Source organism: Chelonoidis abingdonii, chromosome 11 (assembly GCF_003597395.2).
Source record: "Chelonoidis abingdonii isolate Lonesome George chromosome 11, CheloAbing_2.0, whole genome shotgun sequence".
NCBI classification, from domain to species: Eukaryota; Metazoa; Chordata; order Testudines; family Testudinidae; genus Chelonoidis; species Chelonoidis abingdonii.
In genome coordinates this window covers 54,178,545-54,202,092 of record NC_133779.1, presented here as the reverse complement: position 1 = coordinate 54,202,092, position 23,548 = coordinate 54,178,545, and the positions used below count along the sequence as shown (strand labels likewise).

The following is a 23,548-nucleotide window of genomic DNA, read 5'->3' as shown; positions in this document are numbered from 1 at the left end:
AGGGTTTGGGATGGAGCCCTTAGTGCCCCCAGCAGTGTCACAGCAAGGGGAAAACTGTTCCTAACGCCTGGGCCCCTTGGTTTGTTACTGGCCTAGCAACAGACTCTGATTAGTGAGAGGAACCAAGGGTGTTGCCAACAGGGTGCAGGACAGTGCCCACCTGCATACTGGAAGTTTGAGGGATCTGGAGCCATCCTTCCATAGAGCAGGAACCCTGGGGCTTTATTCATAGTTGAAATGGACTGTTTTAGACACCAAGGCAGCCCAGTGCCATCGGGCTCCCATGTGGATCAGCTGCAGGCATCAGGAAAGAGCTCGGCTCGATTCCTCCTCTGAATCACACGTGGGGCTGGGTTTGCTGAAGAGCTTGGCAGCTCCCATTGCACAGTGTTTGTGGCCAGAGTTTCAAAAGGGTTCGGTGCTCAGTGTAAGCCCGGTGTGCTGAGCCTTTCTGAAAATAATAGCCCTAAAGTAGCACCACATTCCACTCTCCCGTACACGAGTTCAGCTCCATGGAGCTGAGAGTGGACTTTTTCCCTAGGCTGTAACAAAGTTGCCGGTTCAGGGGACGGTTTTGTCATCCTTAGGCCCCGATCTTGCATTCATATCAGCACAGCCTTCTGCGTCCCTAGAGCCTTAGGATTGGTGTTGCCGTGCAGGTTGCTCTTACCTGTTCAGTGCAAGCCCCGGGCCCAGTTTTAGCACAGTAACAAAGGGCATCTAGTTAATTCTCTTAAACCGTATCAACCTAGAACCTTTCAGCTGTGAAAAGTATTGCACTGTCGGCTCAGAGGGGATTAAACTATCTTGCAGTTAGGGATTTAAGGGCCTGATCCTGATCTCATTGATGTTGAAGGGGAGTGAAATCCGCCGTTAGCGTGGTGATGGGGGGAAATGATCCAGGAGCTGGAAAGTCTGTTCTGCGTATTCTGGTATGCTGAGAAGCCTCAGCTGAGATCTGGGCCGTGTTAATTTTTGAACAGAGCGAACAATGTGGCACATATTAAATGGATTAAAAACTGGTTAAGGATAGCTCATTCTCCAATGAGATCTCTTCTAATAGTGTCCCACAGGGATCAATATGGGGCCAGTGCTGTTCAGTATCTTGAACAACGATCTGGAAGAAAGCATAAAATCTTAGCTGGGAAAATGTGCGGATGCCACCTGTCCGCTAAGTCATTGTGAATAATGACTCGTCGGTTACACAGAACAATCTGGGCCAGTTGTCAAGGGGACAGCATGCTCATATTTTAACTCTGCCAGAGTGTGGGTCACATGTATAAAATGGGGGGCTGTGTCCTGGAATGTGGGACACCAGAAAGGACTGAGGGGTCATGGCAGAAGGAATCTGACTGAACATGAGCTCACAGAGTGATGCTCTAGCTCAGAGGGCAAACACAATCCTCAAGTGTGTAAGGGCGCTATCAAATGGGAGTAGAGAGGTGCTGTCGCCTCAGTATGGGTTATATGCTAGTGAGGCATTACCGGTTGCTGGGTTTAGTTCTGGTGTCCACGCTGCCACAAGACTGTTAACAAATGTGGGTTCAGGAAAGTGCTACAGGAATTATTCAAGGATTGGAAAATCTGCCTGAGAGACAAAGGAAACTTGATCCATTTAGTTTATCAAAGAGGAAATTAAGAGGTGACCTGATCATGGTTTCCAAGAACCTACGTGGTTACTTCTCCACCGGTGGGGCTCTTAAAGGCAGAATAAGATGCAGCGGCTGGAAGCTGAAGCTAGCTAAATTCAGACTAGAAATAAGGTGCAGACTGTTGACCACTGGAACAGTTTATCTGGGGGTTTGGTGCATTCCCCAGCATGTGTTTTAAGAGACCCCCAATCTCAATGTAAAGACTTGGAGTCTTTACATTGAGATTGGGGGTCTCTTAAAACACATGCTCTGGCTCAAACACTAGCGCTGGGCCTGCCGCAGGAATTGCTGGGTGAGATTCTCCGGCCTGTGATGCAGGACATCAGACTAGATCAGCGTTTCTCAAATGCAGCCACCATGGCCACATGTGGCCACCAGGGGCTTTTCTTGTGGCCACAGCCTCTTGGGTGGTGATTAAGGGAGGGGCAAAGCAGCCGCCCCTCCTCAGGGCCTCCAGCAGGGTCTGGTCCTTGCCCCCTTCTGGAGCCACAAACGCTATAGGAGCAGGTGACCAGTGTGAGTTCCCCACCTTCCTCGGGGTGGCAGAGCTCGGGCTTTGGCCCTGGGGGGGGGTGAGCGGAAGGCTCTGGCGTGTGGCGGTGGACTTCATCCCCCAGCCTCAGGGCTTCAGGCTCCAGCCCTGGGCTCACCCCTTGTGACAGTGCTGCCTGTGGGAGCCAGCTGAGGTCACTCAATTAGAAGCAGACATACCCCAAAAGCTGGTGGTTATTCCAATACTTAGATTTCCCAGGCCAGCACAGATCAGCTTCTCTATTACCTCACTGGTTACTTAGAAGTTCAAACACTGCAGTTCCCTTAAAGTGCCCAGCCTCATGCCTCTGTCCAGACACACACATCAGATATGATGATGATTCCTGAAAATCTTATCTCATCATATCAAAGAAAAGGTTCTTCCAATCCCAAAGGATCAGCCATGTATCCAAGTCCAATTATAACTTAGATCTTACCCAAAATTCACACTATTAGCCAATTCTTATTAACTAAGCTAAAATTTATTAGAAACGAGAAAGAGTTGGTCAATATACAGACAGACTTGAATTCAATTCTTGAGGTTCAGATACATAATAGAGATGAGCTTGTAGTTGCCAAACGTCCTTTTAGAAATAGTCCATAGGTTATAGTCCAGTGTCCATATTCAGGGTGATTCCAGTCTGAGATCCCCAGTCACTATCCTTATGGCTTAAGGTTTCCCCCTCTTGAAACCTAAAGCAGATCTGAGATGAAGCAGGATCGTGTCCCAGTGTTCTTACAAATTTCCAGCAGCCTGTTGGCCTGAGAAAACAATAAGCTGCTTTCTTGCTAGCGTGGTGCAGAGAGGGGCCTTGAGAACCCCCTTCCCCTGCAAAACCTGGGAATGGAGACTTCCCAAGCTGCCCTTCACTAAACGTGATGCTGGCAGAGGTGGGGGACATGAGGAGTTCTGTTCCCGGGACTCTGTCTGAAAGCTACTGCTTGGCCTGGCCTTGTTGTGGCAGCTCAGGCTTCGCTTTTCCTCTGCATAGTCAGACGTGACCTCATTCTAGGGGGTACAGGGCAGCAGCCTTAAAATGGCCGCCCCCTGGAGAGACCCCAATGTGCACACTGAGCTCGAAGCTCCCAACACTGGGCACCAGCTGGGATCCGCCCTGCCCAGTGCAGGTGGCTGAATGAGGCCCTGCGCATTGCTCACACTCTTGCTGTGGTGTCAAGGTCAGGACCAGGCCACATGTGGGGGAGATTTTACCCCGGACGTTCCCTGCCTCCCCCTTTATTACATGGGGAGAGCCAAAATCCAGCAGCCAGAGGGGAGCAGTGTCCCCTCCTTCCCAGAGCCAGATGATAGGGAGGTAAAAGGCAGACCCATGTAGGGCTGAGCAAAGCAACGCACTGACCATCTCCTTCTAACCCCCTCCTTCCTGCAGCTCCTCACCAGGCCTCCAGCATGGCCCAGGAACCTTCTCCCCAGGCGGCTCTGGAGCTTCAGGGTGGCACCAGCAGCCTCGACGAGCAGGCCCAGCAGCTGGATGCGGAGATCAATGAGCTGATCCAGCAGTGGGAGCTCAGGCCTGAGGATGAGGAGTGGGAGAACACAGCCTCTTCTGTGCTGCTGAAGAGTAGGTGCCCTCGAAGCACGGTGCCCATACCCCTGTGGGCTGGCCAGCTCCCCCGCCCAGGGAACTTAGAGCTGGAAGAGCCCTGTCAGATCACCTGTGGCCACAGCAGTGTGGTTCCCTGCAGACCGTCCCCAGGGCTCTGTCCAATCTGGGTTTAGATCAGGGGTCTCAAACACGCGGCCCACGGGCTGCGTGCAGCCCACAGGGTTATTTTCTGCAGCCCGCGAGCTGCTTGCGGCCCCCCCGTCCTCCCCCAGCGTTAACCTAGTGCGACTCTAGCCCAACGTACACTGGGGGAAGGGCAGGCTCCCTGCATGCCCTGGCCTGCCCCCACACGGCTCCGGGAAGCGGACGGAACGTGGGGAAGGGGATGGGGGCACCGGGGTCTGTGTGTTGCTCTTGCTTCTGGCAGCGCCCCCAGCAGCTCCCATCGGCCGCAGTTCCCCCTTCCTGGCTAATGGGAGCTGCTGGGGGTGGTGCCTGAAGCAACAGCAACACACAGACCCTTGTGCCTCTCCTCCTCCAGGTTTCAGCCGCTTCCTGGGGTGGTGGTCGGGGGGGCAAGGCAGACAGGGAGCACTGGGCCAGAGCCCACCCTCCGAACCCCTCCTGCAGCCAAACCCCCTGCCACACTCATCCTGCACCCTGACCCCCTGCCACACCCCTCTTGCAGCCCAACCCCCTGCCCTAAGCCTCCTGCCGCACTCTGACCCCCACCTCACCCCTCCTGCACCCCAACTCCTTGCCCTGAGCCCCTGCCACACCCCTCCTGAATCCCCTAGGGGTAGGGAGGGGGCAGAGTTGGGGTGGGGATTTCGGGGAAGGGGTTGGAATGGGGGTAGGGAAGGGGTGGGCAGGGCCCATGGAAGGAGTGGGGTGAGGGCAGGGCTGAAAGCGGCGAGGGGGAGGTGTCAGTAATGCAGCCCTCGGGCCAATGTACTAGCCCTCATGTGGCCCTCGTGATCATTTGGGTTGGAGACCCCTGAATTAGATGCTGCCTGGCCCAGTGCCACTCCAGGAGCCAGTTCCCCCAGCCCCGGAGCTCCTAGCACAACAGGGAACATCTGGTTTGTTCAGACACCCCCAAAGCTCCTGCCTCTCCCAGCCCAGTGCTCCCACTCTTCGGTCTGGCTCAGGACTGTGTAGTAGCTTTGCTGCCAACATGCCAGTTCCCATCCTTGCCTGCTCTCAGAGCCCGGCAGAGTAAAGATGAGTCCCAGGCCAGGGTTGGGGAGAGGAGCCAGGCACTGAAAGCTCCAGAGATGTGTCCCTTTCCCCAGAGGCCCACCTGGACGTGGTTTGCCTCTCCTCGCTCTGAGCTCCTGCCCTGATGAGACACGCTCAGATTCCTACCTCATGTGCTTTCTGCGCAGGTAAATGGTGCCGGGGTGACCCCATGGAGCTGGACGACGAGTTCATTCGGGAGGACCCTGCCTACAACGCAGACAGGGTGGAGAGCGAGGCTCGGGAAGCAGGTGATGGGGGAGAGGGTGTCAGTGGGGTGACCTGAGTCCTTCCCAGCCCACCTGGCACAACTCATGATGTTGCCCAGCTCTTTGAGAAGGGCCCTGAGTGCAGCTGGGCACCTGGGAGTCCCTCATAGAGGGAGATGGCTGGGTGAAGACTCAGGGAAGTACAGGGCATGCCTGGCTCCCTGCTGGGGCTCTGCAGCTGGCACATCCATACAGGGATCCTTGTCACGGCGTAAGGCACCACCTTTCTGCGGGGGGCAAGGGGGAGAGCAGTTGCCTATCATGCACAGATCTGGGCGAGAGGAGGGATCAGGGATGGGGGCTCAACAGGGGAGGCACAAGCGGGAAGCAGAGTGATCTGGGGGCTGTGGTGCTCTGCCTGGCACTCTCCATACTCTGCAGCGGCTGTGCCCCCTTGAGCCTGAGATCCTGAGGTCAGGGGAGTTGGGCACAGCAGCCTTTAAGGCTCATACAGAGGAGCTCTGCCCTGTGTCCAGCCCTGCTCGCAGAAGACTCTGCCATTTCACTAACCACTGAGCTCGCTAGCTTCTGAGCGACCGGCAGGGGCCGAGTCCAGCCGTGTGTCACGTGCCAGATGCAGCATTTATTTACTGCTTTCTGCCCTGGCACTGCTGGGTAAGTGTGGGGACAGGGGAGTGCCAGCTCTGCCCCTGCCATCTGTCAGGATAATGAGGGCAGCAGGAGGTGCCCTGTGGCGTTTAACGTGCAGACATCTCTGGAGGGTGGATGCTTTCAGTCTTGCAGGTGATACTTGCATGTATGTGTCAGATTGTCTCTGGAGTTGGTGCCACGGGGCGCTGGGAGCTCTCCAGAGCTTGGCACAGATGCCACTAACCGCGGCTGTCTATGGGAAAGGCCTGGTAATCCATCTGGGCAGCGCGGCCCTGGAGCCAGTGACTGAGCCACAACTCAGGCAACGGGGCTCCCGCCCTGTTACTGAGAGAAGATTCCCAGCCCCATAGATCTCACCATGGGAAAAAACTTCCTGGTGTTCAGCATAAACTGTCTCTGGTCATCACATCCTATCCTCTGTGCCTCATTCCTGCCTCTGCAGAACCTAAGCCTGGGCCCCAAACACTCCTTCCCCTCTCCCCACCTCGCCTTGGCCTCCGCAGGCCCCTCTGTGCTTCAGCCTTCGCTCCCCTCTGCTGAGATCGTATTCCAGCCTTCGCGCTCAGGCCTGCATCCTCATCCCCCTGCATGCCCCTCCCCAGGTGCGAAACAGCTCCTTGTCCATCTAACCACTGACTTCCTGTGACCCACCCAATAAACTGGCTGTTGAGGGTACAAAAGCTGTCTCCTCTGCAGCTCTCCTGGCACTAGGACAGAGAGGGTCATTTGGCCGCTCTGGGAGCCCACCAGCTAGAGAGCTAGTTGTAGGAGTGTTTTCCCTTGTGTGTGGCCAGAGACCAGGCCACTGAGTCAGTGGGAACTGGGCATTAAATGGGGACCAGGAATCCAAAGGTCCCAAATCCCTGAAGCAGCCGGCCCCATAAAGCCCAGGGCGTTTTATGTTATTAGAGCAACAGCAGTAGGCTGTGCTGTGGCATGCGTGTGCTCTACCCGGGCCCGGTGGCGAGCTAAGTGTCTCTCCAGTGTCCTCGTGGCTTTGTTGTTTCTCGCTCTCTTGATTTTTTTGGAACCTTTGGAGCTAGTTGGCACTGCCAGTTCTTGATGTCAGATCAGCCCGTTATTTCGGAGCCTGCTGACTGTGCTGGGGAAGCATCAGAGCTGCTTGGAATGGAATTCTTTGAACAGGAACAAGCATCGGCCACAGAAGCAGCTGTGGAGCTGGGTTTGGTTTTGGGAAGTTGTTGTCATAGGATTATTTTTTAAAAATAGCCATTAAGTGTTAAAGGAAAATCCCCTGTAACCATGAGGCTGTGCTGGCTGAGCAGAATGTAGCAAGAGGGCCTGATTTCCAGCAACGTACGCCCGGAAATGTGCATCTGCGCTACACGCGCAGATGCCAGAATCAGGCAGGTGGTTGCCACAGTCGTGCTGGTAAACTTCCGTTTATGCCTCTGCCTGGCTTTTGGCACGCCGTTGAGTGCACAGCTGTGGTGACTGCCCAGGGTGCACTGCACGCCCAGGGTGCACTGCACTGCACTCCCAGCCTGGGATTTCCCAGAGCCCCCAGCTTTCAGCGGGAGCCAGGTTAGACAAGTGCTGAACACTCCAGCATATTCTGCCTGGAAGCTAGGAACCATGCAGGAAACCTCCACCCGATCGGTCTGATATAGAGTGCGCCTGGGCGAATGCCCATCCCCACTCAGCTGGAACTTGCCTAGGAACCTGAAAATGGTGCAATTGAACGTTGTGCTGGAAAGTGATACCCGTCAGCTTCTCGCACGCTGGGGATGAATTGATGAGAGCGTTGACAGTCCCTGCACTCCAGTGCATTCAAATGGGAAACTTCTCTGGCACACTCTGTACCATCAGCTGTTGGCTTCCTGTGTGGTTCATCCTCCTCACTGCATTTAGACAGACTGTTCAGTGGCGTTTCTCTCCCAGGCGATTGGCCATGCTGGGCCGGGTGCTACTGTGCATGTTTCTCGGCCTGCATGAGGCCCGTGTTGAAGGAAACAGCTTTGTCGAAGGCATTATGAGATTGCTCCCTTCTGAGCTGCATCTGAGCGGAAAAGGTCTGGTTGCTGTGATCCTGCTCAGCCGGGTACCTGAGAGCTGCTGGGCTCTTCTCAGGGTCAGGTCTGATGTGCGAGGTGCCGTCACCTCATTCATCCCAAATGCCAGCTCAGGAGCAGCTTGTTTGCTTTGCTTCCTGCTGCAAAACCAGGATGAGGGAATGTGATTCCCTTATACCCGGCATGGGGAAAGTTACTGCTTTGTCTCCAGCAGCATTGCCTGTGACTCTCCCGCTATCCAGGGGCTGTGCCACGCTGTTTTGTTCACCACTAAAGTTATGAGAAGCTATTCTAGCTTTTTTAAGTCTGGTGTGAGCAGCTGTCTCAGGCCTGTGCTCCTGGAGTTCCTGTGCCACACATGGGCTACTCGGCTCAGCAGGGATCCCATCACGAATGTGTGAGGCATGTTTAACAAACCCAGGGGCCCTCTCGGTCCGTTGTGTCCGTGAGTGTGTAATGCTGCCGTTCGGAGCTGGTTGTGTTTCCCCTGCTTTGCACTGCTGTGAATGATGGGACAGGCCAGGGGAGGGTCTGGCCTAGTCACTGGAGAGTGGTAATGGTGTGGTGCATCCATAGGCCTCGGCCCAGATGATGATGATGATGATGAGCTTGGTATTGCAGCCCCAGTGGTCCATGGTGCCCTTCCTTGCTGAACTCCTTCTCCTCTCCTGCATTACCCCAGCGACTGGGACCTCCTGCTCCCTGTAGCCGAGGGCAGATCTCAAAGGGGAGATCTCCTTTCCACTGACAGATGCTGTGGTGCCCACCCAGTGAGTTCACGTGCAGCTGCTCGCTCAGAATTAGCAAATGCTGTTGCCACAAGCACAGGTGTCTAATTGTGTTTTCACAGCTGGTACAGATATTCCTGCTTCCAGGCTGTGACCATATAGGAAGCACTGTGGGAAAAGCCCAGCCAGCTGAGACCCCAGTTCAGCAAGGCAGTGAAGCACATGGTCAGTCCTAGAGGTCATCAGGACTCCTCCCAGGCTCAATGTCAGGCCTGTACCAAGAGAGTCTGCTCCCAAGGCTAGAGTCTGTTACTTGCCTGGGTCTCTGTTCCCTTCCCAGCCCTGACAGGGAGGCCTCAGACCACCATCCGATTGAGCAGGACTTATCTCGTCTGCCAGGTGGCTGGAGCTCCCTGGAGCACACGCTTGAAGGAATCCAGGACTTTCTCAGGGCATGTGCGTGTGGGAAAGCTTCCCCGCTGTGCTTAAACCAATACAGTTAGACTGGTGCAAACCTCCTCGTGGCCCCTCTGACTCCAGGATAAAAGTGACTTTAGAGGGCTTGAGCTAAACTCCTTCCAAAGTGACATAAGCAGAAGCCCCCTCCCCCAATCCCATCATGAGCGTTAACGGGGGGAGGGGCACATACGGCATGCTGGTGCAGCATTCACTGGGGGTGGGGAGGGGACATATGATGCGCCGGTGCAGTAATCACCAGGAAAGGGGATCCGTATGCTGAGCCGGTGCAGCGTTCACCAGGAGGAGGGATCTGTATGCTGCGCCGGTGCAGCTTTCACCAGGAGGAGGGATCCATATGCTGCACCGGTGCAGCATTCACCAGGAGGAGAGTTCATATGCTGCGCCAGTGCAGCATTTGGGGCTGGGCTGGGGTGCATATGATGCGCCGGTGCAGCTGTCACTTTACATTCACACTTGGGTTATACCAGTATCGCTTTCCTGTGTAGACGAATGCTCATGCATGGAGCCTGGACTGTGGCTGAGCACTGGCACAGAACAGGGTCCCGAACTGTGCGCTCAATGCCGGAGCATTCCAGGCTGTTCTCCGGGCAGAGCCAGGAAGGCCCTTACTGCAGAGCTGAGGTTAGGCTCCTGCCACCCCTGTGACCAGTGTGGGTTGGTGGTGAGGACTCCCCCACCGGGCCAGGCCGGGGCTGCCCCTGCTGAGTGAGGCTGTGCATGTGCAGTGCTGACTCTCTTCAATCCAGCTCCTCTTGGAGAGGAGCATGAGACCCACAGCTGTGAGGAGGGGAAAGGGGCCCCTGAGGAGAGGGGCTTGGGAGCTGGGGGTGGATCCGTGTGGGGGCTGTGCTGCCTGACACTGAGCCCACTGCTGGATGTGACAGGAGGTAGCTGTGGGGGGAGGGATAGCTCAGTGGTTTGAGCATTGGCCTGCTAAACTCAGGGTTGTGAGTTCAGTCCTTGAGGGCGCCAGGATCTGGGGCAAAAATCAGTACTTGGTCCTGCTGGTGAAGGCAGGGGGCTGGAATCAATGACCTTTCAGGGTCCCTTCTAGTTCTGTGAGATAGGTATATCTCCATATATGATGAGCCACAGGGAGATCCGGCAAGACAGCTGGGCTCCAGCCACCTGTCTGGTGGGGAGAGCAGGGGCCTGGCAGGCTATACCCACCGCCCTGCTCAGGGATCCAGCACATGCTCTCTGCCCATCCTGACCCCCAGCAGGAGGAGGCGTGTAAGGGGATAGTAAATGTGAGCAGAGCGAGGAAGAATGAGGGAGGGGGGCCAGTGAAGAAATGCACTCTGGGGGGAAGTCAGCTGCACTGTGAGATTGGGTTGGTTCTGTTCCCAAAGTCAGGGGAGAGTTTGTGGGTCCCTTCCTGTCTGGCTGTCTCTGGTGGGATTCAAGCGCCATGTGGTCAGTCTGATTGTTTAGATCTGTGGCTGAGATCCTATCTCGTGTAGACCCTTGTCCTGAGATCACCCACATCTTTGCTGGGCGGGGAGCTCTGCTCCAGGTGTCACCATCTGAGAACCTCCGAGCTGGAGCAGGACGGGGCCTCGGCAGCAGTTCCTCTGTGACCCATGTGCAGTCTCGGGCAAATCCACAGTCCGGGCCGTCTTGGGGAGCAGCAGCATCTGGCTCTGTCTTCAGGCGCTGTCCTCCATCCCCACTGGACGCCTGAGCGCTGTGCTGGCCCAGCTGGCAGGAGCAGGGTGTTGTTAATGCAGGGGCATGGGGACAATACTCTTGTTCCGTCTCCCCAGGTGCTCTGGTGGTGGGACACCCCTGTCAGAGTTTGTCAGGGTCGAGGCCTGTGTTGAACTCATCCACCAGAGACCATCTCTGGGCTTGGCTGCATTCTGACCTCCCCTCTCTGAGGCGCTGAGAGCAGGGTCCGGAGGGCAGCCGTGAGTTAGTGGTGTGGGGCTGAAGAGCAATTGGGTGAATGGCTGAACTGGGCCGAGAGCATAAGGGGTGGGGGAGGCTGAGGCGCCAGCTAAGCTGCTCTGCCAGATGCAGCCCCACCAGGATGGGCATTTCACCATGTGTCTCTCTCTCTGCAGATGATGTAGAGGGCCAGACCAGCAGCCCAGCAGTGCCACCTTCCTTGCCCTCCTCCCTTGCCCAGTCCTCTGAGGCTGTCCCAGACAGCCAGGGGGTCTATTCCCTTAGACCCAGGGGCCCTGCGAAGGAGCGTTCAGCAGAGGAGGAGGGAGACACCCCCACGGAGGAAAGCTCAGCAGAGGAGGAGGAGGGAGACTCCCCTGGTAGCTCCACAGAGGAGAGCTCAGCCGAAGAGGAGGAGGAGGAGGAAGCTGAGTGCTCTCCCCAGCGGCAGAGGAAGCGGGGGCCCCAGGGAGGGACGGCTCCGCGTGTCTACCCGTGCCCCACCTGCGGCCATAAGTTCGCCAACAGCAGCAACATGCGGAAGCACCTGCGGATCCACACGCGGGAGGCACTGTACTCGTGCCACGCCTGTGGCAAGTCCTTCACCGACTCCTCCAACCTTACCAAGCACCAGCGCGTGCACAGCGGGGGCCGGGAACGCCCCTTCAGCTGCTCCAAGTGCCCCAAGGTCTTCGCCTCGGCCCCCGATCTGCAGGAGCACCTGCGGCGCCACGAGGGCATCCGGCCCTTCCCCTGCATGGACTGCAAGCGCAGCTTTGTGTCGCAGGCAGAGCTGCTGGCGCACATCCGCAACCACGTGGGGCAGCCCCAGGGCCTGACCCCCAAGCCCTTGCTGCACTGCGAGGACTGCAACAAGAGCTTCGCCGGCCCCATGCTGCTGCGCCTACACCAGCGCCGCCACAAGGCCTACGTGTGTGACGAATGCGGTGCCGTCTTCACCCTCGAGTTCAAGCTGCTTTTCCACAAGAGCCTGCACAAGGGGCTGCAGACTTGCACGCGCTGTGGGGTGCAGTACACAGGAGGGCACTTCTGCCGGGCCCAGGCCCAGGCCCAGTCCCGTGCCTCCCGGCCAGGACACAACAGTGCCAAGACTCCGGGGACTGCATCACTCGTGGTTAGAGTCCCTGACTCTGTGCCAGCAGAAGGCTCCACCCCGGCCAGGCCTCCAGCCCCATTAGCAGTTGGGCCCCCAGGTTCTGTCCCGGCCAGGCCCCCAGCCCCTGCCCCAGCTGGGCCCCCAGGTTCTGTCCCGGCCAGGCCCCCAGCCCCTGCCCCAGCTGGGCCCCCAGGTTCTGTCCCGGCCAGGCCCCCAGCCCCTGCCCCAGCTGGGCCCCCAGGTTCTGTCCCGGCCAGGCCCCCAGCCCCTTTTTCAGCTGGGCCCTCAGGTTCTGTCCTGGCCTGGCCCCCAGCCCCTGCCCCAGCTGGGCCCCCAGGTTCTGTCCCGGCCAGGCCCCCAGCCCCACTAGCAGCCGGGCCCTCAGGCTCTGCCCTGGCCGGGCCCCCAGGCTCCACTCCAGCCAGGCCCCCAGCCCCACTAGTAGCCGGGTCCCCAGGCTCTGCCCTGGCCGGGCCCCCAAGCCCTGCCCCAGCTGGGCCCCCAGGCTCTGCCCCAGCCAGGCCCGCAGCCCCAGCCCCACTAGCGGTTGGGGCCCCAGCCCAAGCAGCAGTGAGGCTCCACAGCTCAACCACATCAATGGCCGCTGCCTCAGTCCCTTTGACCATTCCTCCCTCAGACCCAGTCGCAGGAGTGATAAGTAATGGCCTGATCCTACTGAACCCGGCAACCTTGCCCCCGGGCACCAAGATCATCCTTCAGATCCCACCCCAGATGGTTGTGCCCCCGAGGGACGCAGGCACAAGAACTGGGAGCACCAACGCTTGTACTCTGCAAGGACTGGTACCCAGGAGGATGCCAGAGCTGCACCCAGCCCCAGGTACCATATACTGTCACCAGGGCACAATCCGTAGCGATTGGGGAGTTGGCTCCTGTTTCCCACCCTCTGCTGTCAGCCTCCCTGCAGTAGCTGAGCCCTGGAGCAATTCCCATGTGGCTTCATTCATTATAAAACCTCAGTTCCGCTTGTGCCAACAAGATGGCTGCCAGGGACAAGATGGCCATCCTGCCTTCCTGGCTAGGACTGGGCCATGCCCTGTGCTGAGCATGGAAAGGGGGGATGTGCCAACCACAAAATGAGCTGATTGCCTCTCTGCCTGGGGGTGCTGAATTTATGTCACTTAGGGTCCTGGGCCCAGGGAAAGCGCTTGAAATACGGAGGATTGCCCCGAGCACACATGCCTTTCTGAGCAAGGGAGGCTCTACCATGACTCTCCTTGCCTAGAGTTGAAGGGAGGGCAGTGATGGGGGCCTTTAAGGAGGAAACGTTAGGGGGTCACCCCCGGAACTCCCTCCTGGAGTCATGGGGGTGCACAGATTGATGGGACATCAGAATTTGGCCCTCACCTCCATTGGGGGGCCCCCTTTCATGGGGCTCGGGGGCTGAATCCTCTAACTCCTCTCCCCTGGCAGAGCATGCTCCCTCGTTGGGGGCTGCGTCCTCACTGCCCATTCAGAGGGGCTCTTATTTGGACCATGACGGGTCATCCCCCCTGCCACCTGCCTGACCTGTCTCCTCTTCTCTCTGCAGCCAAAGCTCAGCAGCCAGCAGGAGGGCAGCACGGTGATCTCACCAGCAGCATGACATCAGCAGAGAAGGGCAATGGGCCACACACCCCACCAGTGCCAGCCCCCTCCCAGCCCCCATCACCATCAGCCCCCCTGCAACCTCCACAGCTCTTGCCACCATCAGCCCCCCTGCAATGCCCACCTCCCTCAGGCCCACCACTGCTAGCTCCCTCACAGCCCCTGGGCTTGATGCCACTACCAGCCCCTCCACCCCCCTCAGCCCCTCCACAGCTGCCAGCCCCCTCAGAGGAGCTCTGGGCTGAGCAGGGAGCATGGCACAAACCTTATAACTTCCGGCAGTCCCAGCCCCAAGGGAAATACACCGAGGAGGGAGCAGGGGAGGGTAGTGACCCTGGGGGAAGCTCTGGGGAGGACTGGGCAGGGGAGAGCGGGGATGAAGAGGATGAGGAGCTGGAGCCTGTCCCCCAGAGGAAGAGGCGAGGGCGGCCCCCCAAGAAGGAAGGACCAGGTCAGCCCCCCAAGAAGCGAGGCCGGCCCCCCAAGAAGCAAGGACCAGGTCAGCCCCCCAAGAAGCGAAGGCGAGGCCGGCCCCCCCTGGGCCCCTACATCTGTGTGGTCTGTGCCAAGCACTTTGTGTACCAGAGGTCACTGAAGCAGCACATGCGGCTGCGCAGGCACTATCCCTCCTGCCACCAGTGCCACAGCACCTTCAGTGATGTCCACAAGCTGCAGCTCCATGTGCTCAGCCACGGGGGGGAGGGCATAGCGTGAGCAGCCATGGGTGAGGCTCAGAGCGAGCCATGATGTCTGACCAGGCACTACAGTGCCCAACCATCCCCCCACCCCCTCTTGGGGGGCCTCAATGCAAACACCCCCTTGCTCTGTCCCTGCACCCCCACCCCATTGCAGAGCAGGCAGCTCTGTTGGGTTGTTTGGACTGAGCTGTCTGACCATCCTGGGAGATCCTGCACCCCGATGTCTCTTCTCAGGCTTGGCCTTTCACATGCCATTCTGCCCTGGCACCCAGTGCCATCCTCGGGTCATCCACCCCTTGGACTCCCCTGTGTCACTGGGAGCAGGGCAGGGCTTCTTCTCATGTGAATTGCTGCTGCCTCAGCTACTCCACTGCATAAAAAGCAGCCCTGAGGCTGGCTGGCTGGGGGCTGCATGTCCTTTGTGCGTCAGTGGTTGGGGCAGTGTTGGCAGCAGGCCTAAGGCAGGGGACCCTCTGTTGGGGTGAAGGGCAGTTCTTTCCCTCTACCCCCTTTGCTCCTTGGCCCAGGGTATTACCTCCAGGAACTGGGCTCAGATTAGGGACTTGTTTTTTCGTGTCCCCCTGTATGGCAGAACTTGGACCCAAGAGTGGAAAGGCCCCTGCCCAGCCCCTCTGCCTTAAGGGGTCAGGTAGAGCAAGAGAGAAACAACTCGTTTTATTGTTTATTATTAAAAATGTTTTCAAGCTAATTGTATTTGTGAGTCCCCTTCCCTGCTCAGCACACCAGCACCAGCCTTTCATGAGGCTGTTGGATTCAGGTGCCTTGGGTGTGGGGAGTCCAGCAGAGCACTGGTCTTCCCAAGCTGCTGAGAACCTGCCCCAGTCAGCACAAGGTCCCCAGCTGGGCTCCCCCAACCAGTGGCTGTACATGTGAATTGACCCTTGCGTGGGGGCTCCTGGTTCCTGCAGGGCCTGTGCCCTGCTGCTCACATTGCAAAGCCCCTGCCAGGGCTGGTGGTTGAGCAGAAATTGCTATCTGTTCTGCCTGGTTGCTACTGCAATGGAGGGGCTGCCCCCTGTGGGGTTACAGGGAGGGTTGTGTTTGGGGGAGGCTTAGTGCTCCATGTCAAGACACGTGGAAGGGGACTGCTGGTGTGCTGAGAGCTCCCAGGCTGGGCTGGCAAACAGCCCCAACCTAGTCAGAGTTACTTGGGGTAGAATGGCAGCCTGAGGCCCCAGCCACTGTCAGGCCTTGCACAAACTTAGTAAGAAACCAGCCCCTGCCTCAAAGAGCAGGGACAAGACTGGGGGTGGGAGAGGACACAGCTGCCAAGAGGGGTCAAGTGAAATGGCCATGGTCACACGACAGCTCAGTGGCAGAGCTGGTTGGGAATTGTCCAAAAAAATGTGGCTTTTGGGGGAGGTGGGGGTTGTTTAATGCCAAGTCGCTGAGGCAGAAGCTTTCTCTGGGAATGTGTCTGTACATAACATATGCATGGTGGGACGGTTCCAGGGCATAGCCCCGTGGTGAAGCACCCAGCTAGGCTGTGCCCGATTTCAAGCAGGGACTTGAATGTGGCTTTCCCACATCCCAGGGAGGGCCCTGACCATGGGGCTGTTGGCTGTAACATGCTGCCATTTGAGTGCCTGGAAATGCAGGGGCCTCCCTGGTTGATATCACATGTTATTGAACTAGGAGTCCACCCACGAGTGAGCTGTGTTTAAATGTGTCTGGGAAAGCACCTCCTTCTGTTGGTGGTTCTGCTCCCAGCTCGGTTCTCCCTTTGTCAAAACAGCGCCTTCCTCCTTGAGCGTTTGGTCGGTTTAAGCCCCGTTAGTTTCCCTGGTGGTTTTACCGCTCGCTGGAGCTGGGTGTTGTAGCTGGACTTCTGTGTGACGTGGCCTGCAGGCCAGGCTGCCCTGGTGGGCCGTGAGGTGCAGAGGGGAAGAGCTGGGGCTCAGGCTGTTTGTCTCAGGTGTTTCCACTGTTTGTCTACCTCAGTGCTGAATTGATTATTTGTATTATTGTCGTGTTTAGGAGCCCTAGTTACAGCCCAGGGCCAAGTCTCTCCAGCTGCTGCTGGGCCAAGCAAGCACGTCCAGCCCACCTCTCCTGAGCCAGGATGTCCTCACCTCTCCATCTGGGGCAGGGCTACCAGCAGCCACAGAACCAGGGGGGACCAGAAATGACGTGATTGCCTCCTACACTGACTCAAAATCCACTTGCTGGCTCTTCTGTTTTTCCCCCTAACAGTCAGCGTCTGAGCTCCTAGCCTGTCGTTTTCTTAGTGGGGCACCCAGAGCCATGGCTTCTGTTGCACTGGGCAGGGACCCGTCCACTGGGTCCTAGGCTGGACAGATTGCTGGGGGAAAGCGTGAAGAGACTAAAATCCACCTGGCTGGGCTACGGGGTAGGGAGGGAGCTGGAGCGATGCTGGGCCTTGCTGCTGTCTCAAGGTGTGAACAGCCCCTGGTGACAGAGTCACCTGGCCTGGGCTAAAGGGCTGCCAGAGGGGAGGTGGAGAAGGAAAGCAGGATGAGATGGCTGAGGGCATTGAGTGGGGTTTGCTTCTGGCCTCTAGTCTCTGCTCCCACGCCAGCAGCCCTGCAGGGGTCCTGCTGGAATAATTCGGTCAGGGAGCAGGATTTTGCTGCACATTCTTTACAGAGGGGATAGATAATGTTGGCAATGCATGTGCCCAGTAGGGTGCAGATGGCGTCATGGGAAGTAGTTTGCGGGAGGTGCCTGCTTCATGTCATCCCTGCAGGGCAGCATTGCTGGGGTTCAGGGGCACGTGTGCCCAGTTCCACCCCTTAGCTGCCAAAAGGGCTGGGCTAGGGAAAGCTGTGTAGCTGTCAGCTACTGTGAGGGGGTGGTTATGGAGCAGATCCTCAGACAAAGGCTCACAGAATCATAGAATAGCAGGGTTGGACGAGACCTCAGGAGGTTCTAGTCCAACCCCCTGCTCAAAGCAGGACCAACCCCACCTAAATCATCCCAGCCAGGGCTTTGTCAAACCAGGCCTTAAAAACCTCTAAGGAAGGAGATTCCACTACCTCCCTAGGGAACCCATTCCAGTGCTTCACCACCCTACTAGTGAAATAGTGTTTCCTAATATCCAACCTAGACCTCCCGTACTGCAACTTGAGATCATTTCTTCTTGTTCTGTCATCTGCCACCACTGAGAATAGCCTAGATCCATCCTCTTTGGAACCCCCTTTCAGGTAGTTGAAAGCAGCTATCAAATCCCCCCTCATTCTTCTCTTCTGCAGACTAAACAATCCCAGTTCCCTCAGCCTCTCTTCATAAGTCATGTGCTCCACCCCCCTAATCATTTTTGTTGCCCTCCGCTGGACTCTTTCCAATTTTCCCACATCCTCCTTGTAGTGTAGGGCCCAAAACTGGACACAGTGCTCCAGATTTGGCCTCACCAATGCCGAATAGATGCAAACTCCCCCTGGGCCTGAGGCCAGGCCCTGCTGTGGGGTAGCAGCTACAGCCAAAGCACTGGGGGGGACCAAGCCCATCTCCCCAGAACCCCACCACTCCCTGACTAGAGCCTCACGCAGAGGGGCTGAGAGCCACTGAGCCAAACTGTGAACCCTGGATATGATGGAAACCGCTTCAAGCCAGGGGTTGTTGCAACCCCACCCCAGGTTCCAGCAGCTGCAGCCATGGGAGGGCTGTGCTGTGCTGTGCTGGGGGGCTGCCACTGAGGTAGGGCAGCAGGACCAAGAATGAAGCCATAAGCCTAATTATGGATCCAGTGCAGCCAGCCTGGCTTGGGCTCCCCCTCGACCCTGTCAGCCGTGGGCTGGACATTCACGCAGGGCAGGGGCACCCTTATTGGTTCCCACAGGTGTCCCATCTACTCATCAAGCTTGTGGGCTGGTGGCTGACAGACATGACCCGGTGCCCAACACACTGGTGCTAAGTGGCGCACCCTTCCCCCCTGCAGAATGAGTCGGGTATGGGCCACTCGAGCCAGGGGCGGGTTGGATCTTACAGCAATCCTGTGGTGGGTGTGTGCACAGAGGCATGTGGCTGGGGGGAGGTGTGTGCATGCCCACGTGTGGGTGCACTGTGTGGTAGGAGATAAGTGTACGTGTACAGGACTGGGGGGGGGGGTCATTGCAGGAGTGTACAGGCAGGTAGGTGTGTGTGTGCACACGTGTGCTCCAGGCAGGAGGTGTGTGCATGTAAAGGTGGGCGTGTGCGTGGGGGTGTAAGGAGGGGGGAGGTGCAGCATGTGCCCCGGGAGACGCGTGCAACGCAGAGCGCTGGCTCTCGCCCTGGGAAGGGTTTGCCTCAGACATGCTCTGGCCAGGTCTGGGCTAGGCAAGCAGGCTGAGCATTGAACAAACACGACTTTAAGCAGGACGTGGTACCGTGGCAACAGGGCAGGTGCTGGTTGCTGACGTTAGCTGGTTGCGGGTAACCAGGGGCATGGCTGGGCCCATGCAGAGCTGTTTTCACAGGCCATACGCTCCTGCCCCCGGAGGAGCCTGGACTCCAGGGTGTTTCTCAGGGGATTTTCTCTCTCTCTCCCCCCAGCACTTAGGGCCACCCAATCTGCTCCAGTCACTGCAGTGCAATTGGCACCATTGTCCAGGCATGCCCTGTCGCATGGGCCTTTCACCAGCTGGGCACAGGGGCAGGCTGCAGGAGCAGAGCCATCCCTAGTGACCCGAGCTGGGCAGCAAAGGACCCAGCCTCCAGGCACGAGCTGCCTGTAGTGAAGCTAGCTATGCAGCTCAGCAGGTGTGTAGGACAAATCTGGCACCCTGGGAGGCTACAGCTGCACAGGGAGCTACTGGCAGAGCACAGGGCTAGACTTTCCATTCTCTTGTTGCACCACAGGAACTAAAGGAGACTCTCCCCCAGGTGTTAACAGTATAAGGCCTATGACACCACTGACCACCCAACCCAGCCTTCTCTTTCATTCTGCCACAGAAGCATCTCTTCCTCCACCTCATCTCTGGCTCAGGAGCGTGGTGTGTTCCCCACAAACACGGCTTTGAGGCAATTGACTGCATGCAATAGTGGGCAAACTGACAGAAAGCACCAGAGATTTTCACCCAGGCCACCATCTGGGGTGGGATGGGGGGACACGATGGGAAGGAGGTGTCTGACTGCTATGCCAGGCATTGGGAGAAAGTCATACATATAGCCTGGCACTACCCTTGAGGCTTTGAAAGTGACTTATAAATGGAGGCACATGTAATACAGGGGCAAACTGCATTCAGGCTAGATCATGACATGCCCAGTGTCACTCAGCGAGTCAATCGCAGGGTCAGGCCTGGAACCTCTCTTCCCCCTTCGAGACCGAACTGAGCAAGGTCACCTCAGCCAGTGACCTGGGGAAGTTCGAACCCACCAACGTTCCCAGGGATGCCCCAGCATCTCTCCCGTTCCTTGGTGTGAGTTACACCAGGACAGTCCAGTTTTGCGCCCTCCCTTAGGTCGCATGTGCTTGATGGCACTTGCCGGCCACATGTGGTAAGGTTTATGTGGCCCGTAACCCTTTGCTAGGGGTCAAACTGGGACGGGGTCTTCTCCCAGCACCTTGGTCTGCGATTCGGGCTCTCTTGGTTACGAGCCCCCATCTTGGCCTTGGCCAGCTTTGGGCTTGGGCAGCCGCTCCCCACCTTGCACTTTCCAGCTTTTACCATCAGTCCCACCTCCTTGAGGCAGCCCAGCCCCCTCTTCACCTGGGACACCTGTTCCTCCCAGGTCTGGCTAAAGATGCACATGTTATCGGTGTCTGCCAGGGCCAAGTTCTCCATTGCCCTCTGCTTGTCTAGAATCTCCCCAGGCCTAGGCATGGGGTCGGCATCGGACACTGTGATGGCTTTAAGCTTCTGATAGTCCCCACTAAACCAGATCATCCTGTCTCCCTTGGGGACCAGCCCCACGGATGAGGCCGGTGGACTGTTGAACGGCTGGATCACATCTAAAGCCAGCATGTCCTTGACTTCTCTCTCCAGGTTCTGGGCTGCTTTCCCAGTGACTGAACAGGAAACACCTGACAGGGAGATTGGCTCCCACCTCAGGGAAGAGATCCACCAGGGGGTCTTCCCCCTTCTCCTCCCAATCCTCTCCTTCCAGGTCCAGGGGTCCCCTCACTCTCCTCCCATCCAGCAGCTTGAGAGGGAAGAACCCTGTGGATTCCTGGGGCATCACCAGCTGCCTCCCGATTCCCCACAGTTCTACTTCCCCTTGGGGAGCCCATTCCTGGTACAGGAATCCCCTCTCCTGCAGGACTCTGTCCCTGCAGCCTTCCCCAAGGGGGTTTGCAGCACTGTGGCCAGCAAGTTCCCTTAGGTTCTCCAAGGAAGGATCCTTCTGCAGCTCGGTCTGGAATTCAGCTGCCGGGGAAGGGAGTGGGACCTGCTCCCTCTCACTGGCTGGGCCTGGGGTCACAGCCCCCAAGCCCTGTCCCTGGCAGGTCCCTCCCTGCTGTGTAATCACTTCCCAGCAGCATGTCTGGACCAGGGAAACCTGACACAATCGCCCCCCAACAGGGCCTCCCAGCCAATATCCTGGAGAACCCCAAGGACCAGTTAGCCTGACCCCTCCTGCATCTGCACAGGGATCCAGGCCATAGGCAGGGCGAGGGGCTTCACCCCGGGGACCTTCACCCAGGTCCCACAGCCCCTCACTATCTGTGGCTGCACCACCACAGTTCTCTCTGTCCCCGGGTCTTGCCACCCCAGGCGTGTTTCCCCACTGACCCCTGGGAAGCCGCCTATGCCTCTCCGCTCCACCATCACCAGTCCATGCTGCTGCTGCTTCTCCTGCAGCTTTTCCTCGGGCTCTTGCTCTCTCTCATGGTCTTCTTGCTCTCTTAGACTCTGCTCCAATCCCATCCTTCTCCAATCCCCTGATGGGGAACCCAGTCATGAAGACTCTTCTAGTTGGGAACCAGACTCTTGGGGATGCCTGGCTGCTGCTCCAGCTGCTCCCAGATCCTCTGGTAGCCCCATCTGGGTCAGGAATCTGCTCCTCAGAGCGGTCCTTCTCCTCCAACTGCAACGATTAACTGTGCCTTGGTGGAACTTCCCCATGCGTAACTCTCTCTTTGTGCACAGGATCACAATGTCCTTCTTAGGAAATGGTGATAGGCCATCACTTCACTTTCCCAAGTGGCTCTGGACTCACAGGGCCTGTGTGCTCTTGACTCCCCCATGGTTTCCAGGAAGAACCCCTGGTTGTGCCAGCCCTTCTCGTGATCACCACCTCTTTGCCAGGCTCAAGCTGCAGACTGCGATGCTCTGGAACTGCTCCCCACAAAGCCAGGCAGGACTTTGGGGAGCCTCCCTCTCCCTTGGAGCAGACTTGTTCAGGGCAAGAAGCTCACACGCTTCACCTCCTGGGTCTCTCCTTGGAGCATTCAGCATCCTCTGCCCCTCCGTGCGCTTCCCACAGCGAGCCCCCCAGCGGGGTCCTGGAGAAGCCACAGGGTCCTGCACCCCCACTTTGCAGTCAGACGTGACTCTCAGCCAGCCAGGTAGCACAGAGGTTTATTCGATGACAGGAACAGGGTCTAAAACAGAGCTTGTAGATACAGTGAACCGGACCCCTCGGCCGGGTCCATTCTGGGGGGCAGTGAGCCAGACCCCCACGTCTGCACTTCACTCGTCCCCAGCCAGCTCCAGACTGAAAACCCTTCCAGCCCCTACTCCTCTGCTCAGCTCCTTTCCCAGGCCAGGAGGTCACCTGACCTCTTTGTCTCCATCACCTTCAGTTGGCAGCTTTGCAGGGGAGGGGCCCAGGCCATCAGTTGCGAGGAGACAGTGTCAGGCACTTAGGTGCACTGGCCCTTTGCTCTGTAGCAATCACACACCCTTAGTCCACCACTTAGATACTTAAGAACTGCACAGGGGACACTGAGGCACCAACACAGTATTCAGAGAAAACATTAAGAACATTCCCAGTTCGTCACACCCACCATGTCAGGCAGGCAGCTCCCGCAGCACATTTGGCGGAGTAAGGAAGTAGGAGCTTGGATGTTAATCCTGTGAGGGGCAGGAGCACAGGCCAGGAGTTGCATAGGCCAGGAGTTGCATGGCCCAGGGCAGCCTCTGTGACCAGTCTGGTCTGTGTCTCAGTTTCCCCTTTGGTGCACTGGGGTAACGCAGCACTCACAGCATAGCTGGTTCAAACCATTTCCTGCCACAGATGCGCCTGGTTCCCCCACACAGGCTTGTGGGTGTCATGCTTGCACTACAAGGACATCAGTCCTGGTGTGGTGACAGACCCTGTCATAACAGCACAGCTGCTCGTCCCAGCACGGCACACACTAGCTGCTACACCCCAGGGACAATGAGCCCCATGCCACTTCTCCTTCTCCAGGCCCTGCCTCGGGCACCCACCTACCCCACTGCTAAGGGACTGTGGGGCTCTTATGCCTACAGGCCAGAGAAATTCTCAGCATGCACAATGTCCCAGGGCTGCCTGCCCAGCCGAGTGAAGGGCCTTGATGATGGGCCTACATCTCTTCCCAGGAACTGTGTCCCAGGAACCAATGCAGAAGGGTACGCCTGGCCCCAAAGAGCTGGGAGCGTGGCACCGGGCCATGTCAGCAGAGCACCGCTCTACAGGTAGCACCGCGGGGTTCTAGGTGACCCAAGGCTGGGTGGTTCTGGGGACGCAGTGCCCTTGGTCGCTAGCAGGACGTCTACATTGCGACAAAACCCAGCCAGCAGTGGCGCCTGTGAGCACTTGGCTCTGCAGCTGGGCTCATGCTGGGGCACTCAAGCTGGCAGGGTAGCTGTGCCCAGGCAGAGTGGCACTCGGGCTCTGTGCCCCATGGCGAGGGGTGGACTCCAGACAGAGCAGGAGCATCTATACTATTGTTGGTTGCCTAGCACGAGCCCCAGGCTGGGCTCTGAGCCCCGCCATGGTGTTGATGTCCCCTCAATGGCTGGGTCCCATCCAGAGCCCAGCTCCACCTGCAGGTTTTACTTCACATGGCCTGAGCCCAGACGAGCAGCGACTGGGCCCCTTGCTGAGGTCCTAGCATGGCCGTGGCCATGGCAATTCAGCCAGCCTGGGCGACTCACCCTGCCAGTGCCCAGCCTGTCTAAGCCAGCCCCAGCACCAACACGAACCACACGCCAAGCCGGCCACTGTTCCCAGACGTTTTATTACATAAACATGCTA

General features: G+C 57.8%; 2 protein-coding genes across 2 annotated transcripts in view; both read left to right on the top strand.

The window, feature by feature from the left end:
• Positions 1-12,489, top strand: part of LOC116816119 (uncharacterized) — a 28,143-nt gene extending 15,654 nt beyond the window's left edge. The window contains exons 4-7 of the mRNA XM_075071385.1: positions 3,575-3,766; positions 5,140-5,241; positions 11,179-12,312; positions 12,473-12,489. Of these exons, the coding sequence (XP_074927486.1) occupies positions 3,575-3,766; positions 5,140-5,241; positions 11,179-12,312; positions 12,473-12,489 (1,445 nt within the window). The remainder of the gene's footprint in view (positions 1-3,574; positions 3,767-5,139; positions 5,242-11,178; positions 12,313-12,472) is intronic.
• On the top strand, positions 12,463-15,131 carry LOC116816125 (uncharacterized). The gene is made up of 2 exons (XM_032765137.2): positions 12,463-12,957; positions 13,669-15,131. The coding sequence occupies exons 1-2, from the start codon at positions 12,717-12,719 to the stop codon at positions 14,436-14,438; spliced, it is 1,011 nt and encodes a 336-aa protein (XP_032621028.1). The 5' UTR covers positions 12,463-12,716; the 3' UTR covers positions 14,439-15,131.
• The last annotated feature ends 8,417 nt before the right edge of the window (positions 15,132-23,548 follow it).